We start from the raw sequence: 11,810 nt of genomic DNA on the forward strand, positions 1-11,810 counted from the left end.
CCGGGGCCTTTCTCGCAATACGACATCAACAACGAACTACCCATGTTAGACATATATCCAGCCTGACCAACCTCTCATGGCTGCTATAAGAAGGCTGGGAGGTCTCAAAGGTCCGGCCAAGCGAGCACCACGAGGTCCGAAAATTGCGCAAGAAAATGCTGCTCGAAGCTGTCCTTCGTGTAAAGGCACGGATCTTGCCGACGACGAGGGCCAGTTGATCTGTAAGAACTGCTACACCCAGGTTTCCGAATCCGATATCGTCTCGGACATCACCTTCGCAGATGCGGCGAACGGCAAGGCGACCGTCCAGGGTGGTACAGTCAGCGACAACTCCCGTCACGCCCGCACTCTCGGTGCAGGCGCATTCCACAAAGTTGGCGGTGGCGAGCGGAACACCCTCGCAGATATTCAGCATGCCGGCAAGAAAGCCCTTGAGGCGTTGACGCCCAAGCTTCCCATCGAAGAGACTGTCGCCATGCAGGCCAACCAGATCTGGACACTCGCCGCAAACATCAATTTCTCCGCAGGTCGCAAAACAGACGAAGTCGTTGCCGCCTGCTTGTACGCCGCATGTCGTCGCCAGAAGCAGAACAAGGTCTTGCTCATGGATATTGCTGAGCTGGTCAAGATCAACGTTTTCAGACTAGGCGAAGTCTACAAGGACATGTGCCGAGAGCTATACTTCAACAACGAGAGCGTTGGTCAACAGCACCTCGTCGACCTCGAGCCGCTCATCTACAAGTACTGCGATAAGCTGCAATTTGGGAGCAAGACCCAGGACGTGGCAGCCGATGCTCTCAAAATCATCAAGCGGATGAATCGTGATTGGATCGTGTCAGGTCGTCACCCAGCTGGACTCTGCGGTGCTTGCATCATATTAGCCGCTCGCATGAACAACTTTCAGAGAACGGTCCGAGAGGTCGTCTTTGTCTCCAAGGTCGCCGACATCACCATTGCAAAGCGTGTGGAGGAGTTTAGGCGGACCAAAAGTGCTGGTCTGACCGTCGAGCAATTTCGAGAGTATGGAAACAAGATGGTGTATCAGCATGATCCGCCGTCGCGCTACGCCAAGGAAGAGCGTCTGCAGAAACTGGCTAACAGACGAGAAGTCCGCCAAGAGCACATGCGTTTGAGAGAGGAGCGTGAATCTCAGGACCGAGAATCCCAGCAGCCGGTAGTCATCCCAGATGACGCCACAGATGCTTCCTCCAGACTGTCGTCACTCGAACCTGGAACTCCAGCACCAGATCTTGGAAGCTCGCCACAAGTTTCGACGACCCCAGTGCCACCTGCTCCAGCGCCCATGCAGCCGCCATCGGATCCTTCTCAAGATTCAAGCTCTGCTGAGCCAAGTGCTGGACAGGATGCCAGCAAACGCAAGCGTGATGACGAACACGATGGAACCGAGGCCGCGGATGCTGCGTCAGAAGATGAATCACCGCACGATCGGTATAATGCTCCGAAGAGACGTCGCCTGGCTGCCCCTGTCACGGAGGACCCTTCATTACAATCACCCGCAGCAGCTACACTCCCGCCGAGTCAAGTCGCTTACCAAGACTGGCGTCTTAGGGCAGACGGCTTTGTCGGACCACCCCGTTCCCAACGAGCGAATACAGCCGACCCGTCCCTGCGTAACACACGGGAGTCAAGTGTGATGAGTGATGCGCCGCCCAAGCGTGGTCGAGGCCGTCCCAAACAGCCCAAGGAGGCACCCGAAGTGGACATTTCGCAAGAAGAGTTGGACGTGGAAACGTACCTCGAAGATCAAATCGACCGGTACCTGGCAGATGGGGAGGTCCAAGAGTCGAAAAATGAAGTCGACAAGCTCAAGGAGGAGGAGCGCATTCTGCAAGAAGAGAAGAGAGCAGCAGTCCTCGCTGACCAGCAACGCCAGATTGATGCCGACAAGGCGCGAAAAGATCGCGAAGATCGAGGTCTCCAGTTCTTCGGTGCCATACCTGAATGGAACCCCGGCGACAAGCTCGACGCTGCTGATCTCGAAATGGAGTTCGAGAACGACCTTGAGGTAGCAAATTGCCTCTTAAGTCCCGAAGAAGTCAAAATCAAATCTCAGATCTGGGTGGCGCATAATGAAGACTGGCTTCGAAAACAAGCAGAGAAAGACATGCTTGCCAAGGTGGCTAAAGCTACTGGTAACGATCGTGGTCGTGGTAGAAAGGGCAAGAAGCCAAACAAAGGCAAAGGCAAGAAACGTAGCAGGATGGGAGACGGCACCGTCATCACCGAAAGCTCGACTCCCATCGAAACACCTGCAGATGCGGCGCGCGCAATGCTGGAGAAACGCGCCCCGATGAAATCTCAGTTCGTCGATTTCTCTGCTCTCCAGAGAATTTATGGTCGTACTCCTTCCCGAGCGAGTAGCACCACGCCAGGTGCGAGTGCAAGTCGACAAGGCAGCGTCGTATCAGACCTTTCACCCTCGCCATCCGCCAGTCCAGCCCAGGAAGCCCAGTCCCCTGGCGCTCAATCCGATGAACACGATTTTGAAATCACCGAGGAAGATCTCCCCGATTATGGAACCGTTGATGGCGCGAGCTGGGAAAATTTCCAGCCGAGGAATAATGTTCAGGAAGATGAGGGTGCGGATGATGATGAGCTTATTGAAGGTGTGCTTAATGATGCTGGTGGTGGAGGTGATGGCGAACAGGATGAATTTGGGGTTGTGAGTGAGGTTTATGATGGGGAGAGTGATGAGTATGAATAGAGCTGGATGTCGGTATGAGGTTTTCGAACGGTGATTCTCTCTGCTGGTCAGCGTTGGTCACATAGAATTAATTAATTCAGTACTTTCGCATTAGGAATGCATGTGCATGCAGCCTGCTGCGATATCCCCACCATTATATATGCAGAAGAAGACTGACTTTACTTCCAACTGTTCGATCCCGCTTCCTCGCACGAATGCGTCTATCCTGTCCTGTCCTGTCCTACCCTTCCTTCTATATACGTTGGCATCCAAATCCTCGTAGTGTCCGAGTCTTCCACACAATTCTTGACCGAAAAGAGAAAAAAAAACTCTCAATAGAAAGTGGTCGATGGAAATGCTAATCTAAGAAGAAGCGAGATTTTTTCCACAAAAAAAAATCTATCTCATTCCATGTCATTCCCATTGCGAAATTGAATTCTTTCCTTTCCTCTTCGTGAATGTTGGGGTGTTTGGGAGGTTGTTGCATGAATGAGAATGGGAATGGGAACGCGAAAGGGAATGGGGATGGAAGAATTTGAAGGTTTGCATGGTGGTACGATACATTGTGCGAGGGAAGGATCTATCGCAGGGTTCGTGAGTGAGTAGTGAGCTACGGTGTGAGTGTGAAGATTTTGGATGGTTGGACTGCAGGATTTTCACTTGGAAGATGTGTATGAGGAGGATAGGGCGTGTAGGGTAACGTCGGGGGATGGGAGTTGCTTTTGGGACGTATTCGAGGGTTGGTTGTAGGTACCTGGAGATTGTAAAAAATGTCAATTTGGTCGCTATGGGAGTTCTTGGGGAGTACGGTCATCGTAAGGTCCCAAAGAAGGACAGTGATGACTGAAGAATTTCCTCGGTCTTCGCGGATCTCAATTTACATTCGTAGTCTTGCCGCGTTCCATGTGTTCCGATGTTAGTGGCTCCATGGATGAGCCTGTAAATGTAGGTTTCTCTCAGCCGTGCCCGTCTCATTCCGTGTGCCATTATTCCTCCGTTCTCGAATTCTCCTGGTAGTGCTTACACACCCAACACACTAGGATCCGCCACGGGTCACCTTCACGAACGCAGCTCAGGCAGAAACGGCTCTCCAACACTTTAAACTCATCGGCCTTTTCCTGAAAATCGAGGACCATCCGGGCAGAGTCACTGAATTCCTCTCCTATGCAGCGCTGGCAGCATTGCCAAACACTGGTAAGCCACCCCGGTCCAATGTTTCTCAAGCTCTGGAGACACTCGGCCAAAGACTGTGACTCTAACGTACTTCTTGGCCAGAGGTCCAGCTGCTGGAGTCTTTTCAAGAGCGCTTGCGTGCGTCGTGATTGGTAGGAACAGGTCGTGGTGAGGCATCCGATTTCGTCAATCTCATTTGGAGATCCATCTTCGTCGCTCATGTTTTCCCGTACGAGGCCACAATTAGCTCATGCATCTCGTCCACCGTGGACTCCTTCCTGGCGCTCGAGATCCAATAGAATGCGCTGTGATGCATGGCGGTGCAGCAGTCGTATTTGTCGGCCACGATGGCTGTTTCCAAGATTTCATGCGCCTCCGGAACGTGTTTCATAATGTCTTGGTTCATGTGTAGAGCCTTGAGCATCATGGTAGTCGGCTCTGCGGCATCTTCTGGAACGGGAACTTCGACATAGCCGTTGGTGGCGAGCGCAATGCCTTCTCGAAATTTAGGGCTCAGCAGCGCCTTGAAGACAGGTGAGGCGAGGCTGAGGACCACGGACGAGACTCGAAGTCGATGTCTATATGCATGTTAGCATGGCGCACCACTTCCAGCTCTTCTGTAGACCCACGGGACATTCGCCTTCTTGCTCGTGGCGCAGATCAGAACCACATCGCCGCCGGGCGCAATGTCGAGCACGTCTGTACTCGCCATGGTGATGGCTATTGAAGCGGTGTTCTGTGTTGTTGAAGAAAGCAACTCGCAAGTGAAAAGATGAGCTTCTAAAAAGCGCCGTTTGAAGTGGCTTGTGCTCTGCATAAACTTTCAGCTCACTTCACTTTCTTTCTTGCAGGATGGTCAAGTCCATCTGAGCATTCCTGAGAGGACCGTAAATCGCCCATTGATTCGAAAAGTCGTCCATTACCCAAGATATCTCCGAGTCGCTTCTTGTACCTACGGGTGCTCTGGATCTGCCAAAAGAACCTTTTGCGCGTGGCGGATCGTGTTACGAAAGAGTCGAGCAAGTGAAGAGGATCATTCAGCACAAAGCTGTTCATATGAATTTCCTGCTCAGGTGTTGGGACCACCAACGCTCTCGTGACTTCCGAAACTTTCAGCGTCCTCTCCTTCGATCGTGTCGTCGGATTCATGGATAGAGTGGGAGTTCCAAAGCTCTGGGTTCGGGGACGGCGACAATCGTAATGTTGCTACGAGCTGTTGCGAAACAGATGGCAAGTGGGAGACCGAAATGTCGTGATTACACTCCTGGTCCTCTCCCAAGGAGTACTTGCCTCCCATGATACACTCCAGACATAGAACAGGAAGATCCGCTTCCCAATGTCTGCCGGCTCTTCTCACCTGCGAGCAAATTTGTTCCGCGGTTTTCTTGTCCCGGAGATGGTGGCGACACTGATGTTCTTGCAAGCTGTCTCCAGACCACTGAAGCTCAAATTTCTTCAGGGCCTCAATGATGTCTCGTAGCCTGCCATTGGTGAGCTGAGTGGACGGGCATACTTTGATGCCTTGAAACGCCTCTTCAAAGCATCCGAGACGGCTCGCCTGCCACGAAGCCCGGCTATCGCAGAGGCCGGCCGTCTGACAGGGCGACGGAGTTTGTTTTCTGCTCTTTCGCCCTCAAGCAGTTCTTCCACAAGATTTTCGATCTCAACTTTGATGCGGGCTATGGCGGAGTTGAGGGTGCTGATCTACCGTTAGAAGTCTCTGGACTGGCTTTTGGAGAGCATGAGGACCAGCGCCGAAAGTCCAGGACAAGGTGTCAGTCGTGTTGAGAATGAGTTGTCTTCCTATTATCGCTACCAACCTCGGCGAGCGGATGTAGAGCGCAGCTGCAAAGAGACACAGGTTCGACTGAGTGACTAGGGAATCCCTAGTCTCGCGCGACCAGAGCGTAATTTGGACGACCTTTTCGTTGCTTTCAAGGGCTCTGTCAATCCAGCGTGTTACAATCACGGCTAGGTCGACGAGGTTTGCGTACTTGTCCCAAAGTCGTGTGAACCTGAAGATCTCTTCGGCCTCAAGACCGAGGAATCTGCTGAACGTTGGATCGTCATGCAAAATCCTGCCTGTGGCAACTCGAACAGTTAGCATGTATAGAACTTGAAGCGACGAGGTCGATTTACTTGCAACATTCGCCACATAAAGTCTTTCATTGTACCCGCTTGTGGTTCACTTACACGGATACTCCATTGGTCTACAGTCTTTGCTCTCCAGCTCGATCGCGACAGGTTGGATCTGGTCATATCGCATCCTTCGTGGTTTCAGCAAACTTACGAAGGTCGCAGAGGCGCGATTCAGTGTCTCTGAGTATACTCGAAATTTCAGCTCCCGGTCGGGGCTCACGCAGCTTAGCAAGATGTCGACTTTGCGTTCGATTGTGAACTGAGGGAAGAAGATGTTGAGATCAAAATTTTGGTGCGTCCCGAGTGCGCTGTAGGATCTTGTAAGCAGAAAATCCAGCTCACATCCGACGAATCAAAAGAAATGTCGAATAGCGTAAGAAATTTCAGAGAGTTCGGCCTTCTCCGATCGGCCTTTTCTATGAACGTACAAGCAAATATTGCTGAGTGCGCTGGAAGCTCATAAGCAAGTGCTCGAATGGATCAAGATTGTGGATGATTTGGCAGCTCTTGGCCGTCTGCAAGCCTCCAACCTCCAGCATTACCGCGACTCTGGCAAGGATCCGGTTTTCACCCTCTAGCTCGCTGCTCTTCCTCGTCGTTGTTGTTCTGATGTGCTCCCCTAGTCGTACATATCTTACAATTCATGTGAAATCAATAGTGATTCTTCGCCTTCGCGGGATTCGTAGTCGTCGGGAGGTAGCATCATGTTTCGCCGGCCAAGACTTCATTCTCAGTTCTCAACGCCTTCCGGTCCTTGCGGCTTCAGCCGCGCCCTCCTCTTCTGTTCAGCGTATTCGGAGCGATCGTCGCTCTTATGATGCCTGACCAGGCCCGACCAAGGCCTCCCCTTCTCGTCCATTTTCTTTAAATTTTCTTCGATTCCAGAGCGCTCGCGGCTCGACCTCCTCGTCTCTTGCTCGCGGCGATGCAGCCTCGTAGCTTCTTTATCCTTCTGCACTGCAGCCTTTGCAGCCTGCACGGCATCATATAATTCTCTCTTCTGTTTTGTCCGTACGCGAATCTCATAGTCCCTGTGCTTTCTGTCCTTTAGATCCCACTTCGTCTTCGCGAGGTAAAAATCAAGTTTGGCGCGCTGTTCTGTCCAGAACTCCTGTCGGTGCTCAGGAGTCAGCTCGCGACGCTTGAGGACGTCGATCGCACTAATCATGTCTTTGAACAGATCCATGGCATTTTGCTTGTCATCGACTCGCTGCCTCCTCTCCTTCAGTTCTGTCTCATCCATAGCGTCACGTCTATACTTGCGCTTCGAGCCTGCCAGTTCTTGCATTCGCTCTGCAACGGGCATGAGATGCATCAAGGCTGAAACGATCTGCGGCCCGTCGGAAGTGGCAAGCGCGAGGGAAAGATACTGCTCCAATGTGACGATGTCGGGTTGCTCGAGATGCTCCATCATATCATCGATAATTCTCGAGGCTGTGTCCATGATCCTACGATTCTTGTGGTCTCTCGCGCAGACTGCCATTGCAAGCTGGTAAGTCGCAGGCGTTGGTCGGACTCCGTATTCATTGTGAGCCTTCTCCACAGTGGATGCTGCTTTGTCGGCAGCACGATTAATTCGGTACATTCGGAGAACTTCTTTGAAATTGCTCAAATCTGGCTCTAGGCGATATGGAGGTGCTGTGATGACGTCCCAATAGGCATAAGCGATCTTCGGGATGCGCATGATACGGCACGCTCGGAACAGAGCTGAAAGAATACCATTGCCGGGCTTCACCCAAGCCAGCGCGGTGCCTCGTTTGGGGCGAGATGAATCACGTACTAACGGTGTGACGGGTTTGAATGCTGATGCAGCTGGCGAGGGCACGAAGCCTTCTGGATCTGCTACGCGGTGATGCTGACGACCCGGCTGGGTAGTGCCGTTATATTCGGGATCAAGAGTGGACATGCTCCTCGGCAGGTGCTGGACGTTGCGCTCTGGAGAACCGAGAGGAGCTATCAGGCGTTCCAGGTTTGTGGTTTGGTGGACAAGGGAAAGCACATCATCGGTGTCTTTCAGCCTCCTGCTGATCAGCAAGAGATTAGCCATGGCCGTAACTAATTGCTCGTCGATGATCAGATCTCCCGCGCGCCATTTATGAATGATTTCCTGCCAAATGCGCCTGCCTTCGTTCACTGCCTCTTGCCTTTGCGATTCCATGAGCTGCGGATCCTGCTCGTCACCCATAGCGGCATGTCGTATTGCTTGAAGAATGGTAGTGTATGTGGTAGTGTCGGCAGCATTTGGCCCGGTGTCCGGCAAGTGTGCCACAACACCCCAAAGCGCATCCATATCCAAAGCAAGCGAGCACGCGCGCAGCACGGCATTGATGTGCATAGCGCTCGGCTTCACCTTGCTTGTTGGGCTACTCATGCTATTATAGATGGCAACGGCCTTTCCCAGATGCTCTGGCTTGTCCATCAACCCCTGGAACAGTCTCATGTAGGTGTAGCTGTCGGGCCACTGCGCTCGCTTCTTCATCTCGTTGTAGACCTCCAAAGCCTGCTTGACTTTACCCTTCTCCAGGTTCCAGGCAATGACATGATTCCATGCTACGGTGCATCGCATCTCTCGACTCGCCAGTCGACACAGGTCCAGCGCCTTTTCGGACTTGTTGTCTCGCAGAATGTAGTGGACATGATCGGCCAGCTTCACCCTGTCCTTCAGATGTATGAGCTCTTTCCGCAGCGCTTTCTCGTTGCTGACAACGATAGTGCCTCCTCTTTTGCTGCGTATGATGTCCGTCGTGGGCTGTGCGACCGGCTCGAGACCTGACAGCTCATCTTGCTCGACTGCATTGGTCTCTGCTGCCGCCGTCGCCGTCGCCGTCGCCGTGGCAAGCCTCCTTCGTGTAGGTCGATTCGCGGGCTGAGGTGTGAGTATTAGCGGTCGCTGGAGGATCGATGCTGTTCCGTATGCATCGCCGGCAATGGCACGTATACTGCGCAGTACACACGCCCGACACTCCAGCATTTCCTTTTGAATCACTTCCTCATCTCGATGCTCGTGCGGCAAAAGCTCAAAAACCATGCCGGAGCTCGGTCCGCCTCGCCGCTTCGTTGCTCCTTGCGACGCAAAGTTTACCTTGCATCTCAGGATTCAGGAACGCGCTCGGCATAGAATCACTGCTATATCCTTGCATTCGCACATGGTGGCTTGAATACAGCTTCATATTTGGAAACTGACAGCTTCATCATCATGGAGCCGTCGAAAGGATCGTCCGCGCTCTTCAGCGTATTCTTGCGATTACGGCCCAGCACTACCGACAACGAGCGATTCTTGGACGTCGAAGAACCAACAGAAGACGCGCCGACGCCGACACATATCACGATCAAGCCATCTGCAAATGACAAGAGAAAACGGGCGGTTGAGAGATTCGCATTCACCAGAGTCTATGAGGAAAATGCAGGACAACGAGACATCTTCGATACTGCAGGAATTTTGCCCATGATCGAGGGCGTTCTTGGAGCGCCGGGAAGAGAAGGACGAGATGGTCTGCTCGCAACGCTGGGTGTGACTGGATCGGGGAAGGTATATAGCAAGAGAAATGTTGGGAAAGGGGCAAATACTGACCCAGATACAGAGCCATACCATTCTTGGCTCCAAAACGCAACGAGGTCTTACTCAACTGGCTCTTGACGTGCTATTCCGATCAACCGAGCCTCAGCTTGCCGACGCCGACTCGAGTGACTACACATACAATTCTCTAATCGCCGCAGATGCCACAGAGTCCACGCTCTTCCGAGCACAGGACTTCCTGGACAGCATCTACGACAACGGCAATGTCTCTCGACTCTCACGAGCCGCAACGCCTGCATTGGTACGAGAATCTACAACACCAGCGCCTGTCGTGCCAGGTGCTTTTCCTTCTGCTCTCAACGAACACCACAAGACTACAGACGCTTCAACCGTCTATGATCGCCTCTACCCTGATGTCTCCAAATATGAAGTCCCCCAACCCCAGAACCCGTCCAATCATACCCTGCACCACTCTCCTTCTAAAAACCACCTTACCAGATTCACTCGCAGCATCGCCAAACTTACACAGTCTTTTCGTGAGCAGGAGTCGTCCTTCCTTTCTGCCCCGGGTGCGAAGCGTTATACCCCTCGTGTTTCTGTCCTGCCCACCTCCCCTTCCATCGACGATATTGCAATGGAAATCGACGAGAGTGCCGAGTATGGCATTGTTGTCAGCATGTACGAAGTCTACAACGACCGCATCTTCGACCTGCTGACGGCAACCGCGTCTGGAAAGTCGCCGGCAAAGAGGAGGGCATTGTTGTTCAAGAGCACGGAAGGCTCGCCTGAGCGCAAAGTTGTCGCTGGTTTGAGGAAGGTGATCTGCTCCAGCTTGGAAGAAGCGTTACTGGTGCTCGAGACTGGTCTTCAAGAGCGTCGAGTGGCCGGCACTGGTAGCAACGCCGTCTCTTCTCGCAGTCACGGCTTCTTCTGCATTGATGTCAAGAAGCGGCATCGGGGTCGTGGAATACCGGGTCCTTGGACGAGCAGCACCATGACCATCGTCGATCTTGCAGGTACGTAAAATTATGACAGAAATGCTTAGAGCACACTGACTCTTTAAAGGCTCCGAGAGGGCTCGTCAAGCAAAGACCGCAGGCGCCACGCTCGCAGAAGCCGGCAAAATCAACGAATCACTCATGTATCTTGGACAGTGCATGCAGATGCAGTCTGACAACTCACACAACGTCAATCAGGCTCTTGTGCCGTACAGACAGTGCAAGCTTACTGAATTGCTGTTTAGCAATAGCTTCTCGCATGGCGGCAGCGGTCATAAGCCACCACAGAAAGCGATCATGATTGTGACAGCAGATCCTCTAGGCGATTTCAACGCAACATCCCAGATCCTACGATATTCTGCGTTGGCTCGAGAAGTCACAGTTCCTCGTATCCCAAGCATCACCTCACAAATCCAGGCCGGCACATCATACCCAGAATCTAAGTGCGGATATGCATCCGGTCGTCAGACTCCATCAAGCGTCATGCAAGATCTCGAAGGCGCACTGACCGAGATCACTCGTCTAAGAGAAGAGCTCGAGATCACACAAGTCCGGCTCGAAGAAGAGACGAATCGTCGCATGGAAGCCGAAGCCGCTTGGGCACAATCCGAAGTCCGCATCGATGCGATCGAAGAGCAGATCCGGGCCGAAGTGTACGATGAGATGGATGCCAAACTCGAAACCGAGCGGAGAAGATGGCGCGCGGCTCGAGACGAAGAGATGGATCGACAAGACGAGCACATGGACCGAAAAATCGACCTTCTCACGCGTGGAATGGAGGTTGAGGTCTATGAGGACAACGACCAGGAAAACATTCCACCTCCCACTCCTGCTGCGCTCGGAACTGCCCTGCGCCCGATCATTCTTGATGGAACGCCCGATGTCGATGGCTTGACTGAACGAGTGAGTAGTCTGGCATTGAAGGGACCTGGGAGAAAAGTCAGCGCTCAGCAGAATGGTCGTGTTTCTGAGCTTGAAGATGAGAATGCTAGACTTCGAGCGCAATTGGCGAATATGGAGCGTGAGAAGGGGCCGAGGAGTCCGAGTAAGAAAATGCGAGTGCTCAAGACTCGGAAGTGGGAGGGTGAGGGTATGAGCTTTGATGATGGTCTTTGAGAGAAGAAGACAGACGAGGAATTTTCGTGTTTTGTGTCTCGATGGCGTCTGTGCGGGTGTACAGATTGTGGCTTTGGATACCATAGGAGCTTGAAAATGATACCTGTTCGGGATGTTGGCGATGAGCGTTTCTTCTCCAAATAGAGGCTTTTGTCGCCTTTTC

At 52.6% G+C, this 11,810-nt stretch overlaps 5 protein-coding genes across 5 annotated transcripts; 2 read left to right on the plus strand and 3 right to left on the minus strand.

The window, feature by feature from the left end:
* Window positions 1-127: 127 nt before the first annotated feature.
* MYCFIDRAFT_107563 (uncharacterized protein) lies at window positions 128-2,416 on the plus strand (the record flags this gene model as incomplete). The annotated part of the gene is made up of 3 exons (XM_007923463.1): window positions 128-1,108; window positions 1,364-1,870; window positions 1,943-2,416. Coding segments are annotated over 3 exons (1,962 nt in total), but the record flags the coding sequence as incomplete, so codon positions are not given.
* Window positions 2,417-3,542: 1,126 nt separating this feature from the next.
* On the minus strand, window positions 3,543-4,451 carry MYCFIDRAFT_149329 (uncharacterized protein). The gene has a single exon (XM_007923464.1). It carries the CDS (start codon window positions 4,096-4,098, stop codon window positions 3,691-3,693), a length of 408 nt encoding a protein of 135 aa, XP_007921655.1. The 5' UTR covers window positions 4,099-4,451; the 3' UTR covers window positions 3,543-3,690.
* On the minus strand, window positions 4,095-4,451 carry MYCFIDRAFT_35439 (uncharacterized protein; the record flags this gene model as incomplete). The annotated part of the gene is made up of 1 exon (XM_007921756.1): window positions 4,095-4,451. A coding segment is annotated over one exon (357 nt), but the record flags the coding sequence as incomplete, so codon positions are not given.
* Window positions 4,452-7,298: 2,847 nt separating this feature from the next.
* Window positions 7,299-8,987, minus strand: MYCFIDRAFT_126984 (uncharacterized protein; the record flags this gene model as incomplete). Its single annotated transcript, XM_007923465.1, has 1 exon — window positions 7,299-8,987. A coding segment is annotated over one exon (1,689 nt), but the record flags the coding sequence as incomplete, so codon positions are not given.
* Window positions 8,988-9,212: 225 nt separating this feature from the next.
* Window positions 9,213-11,647, plus strand: MYCFIDRAFT_125702 (uncharacterized protein; the record flags this gene model as incomplete). Its single annotated transcript, XM_007923466.1, has 6 exons — window positions 9,213-9,563; window positions 9,598-9,834; window positions 9,979-10,549; window positions 10,599-10,720; window positions 10,811-11,300; window positions 11,436-11,647. 6 exons carry the CDS (start codon window positions 9,213-9,215, stop codon window positions 11,645-11,647), a joined length of 1,983 nt encoding a protein of 660 aa, XP_007921657.1.
* Between the last annotated feature and the right edge of the window lie 163 nt (window positions 11,648-11,810).

This window comes from Pseudocercospora fijiensis (genome assembly GCF_000340215.1).
Source record: "Pseudocercospora fijiensis CIRAD86 unplaced genomic scaffold MYCFIscaffold_1, whole genome shotgun sequence".
Lineage (NCBI taxonomy): Eukaryota > Fungi > Ascomycota > Dothideomycetes > Mycosphaerellales > Mycosphaerellaceae > Pseudocercospora > Pseudocercospora fijiensis.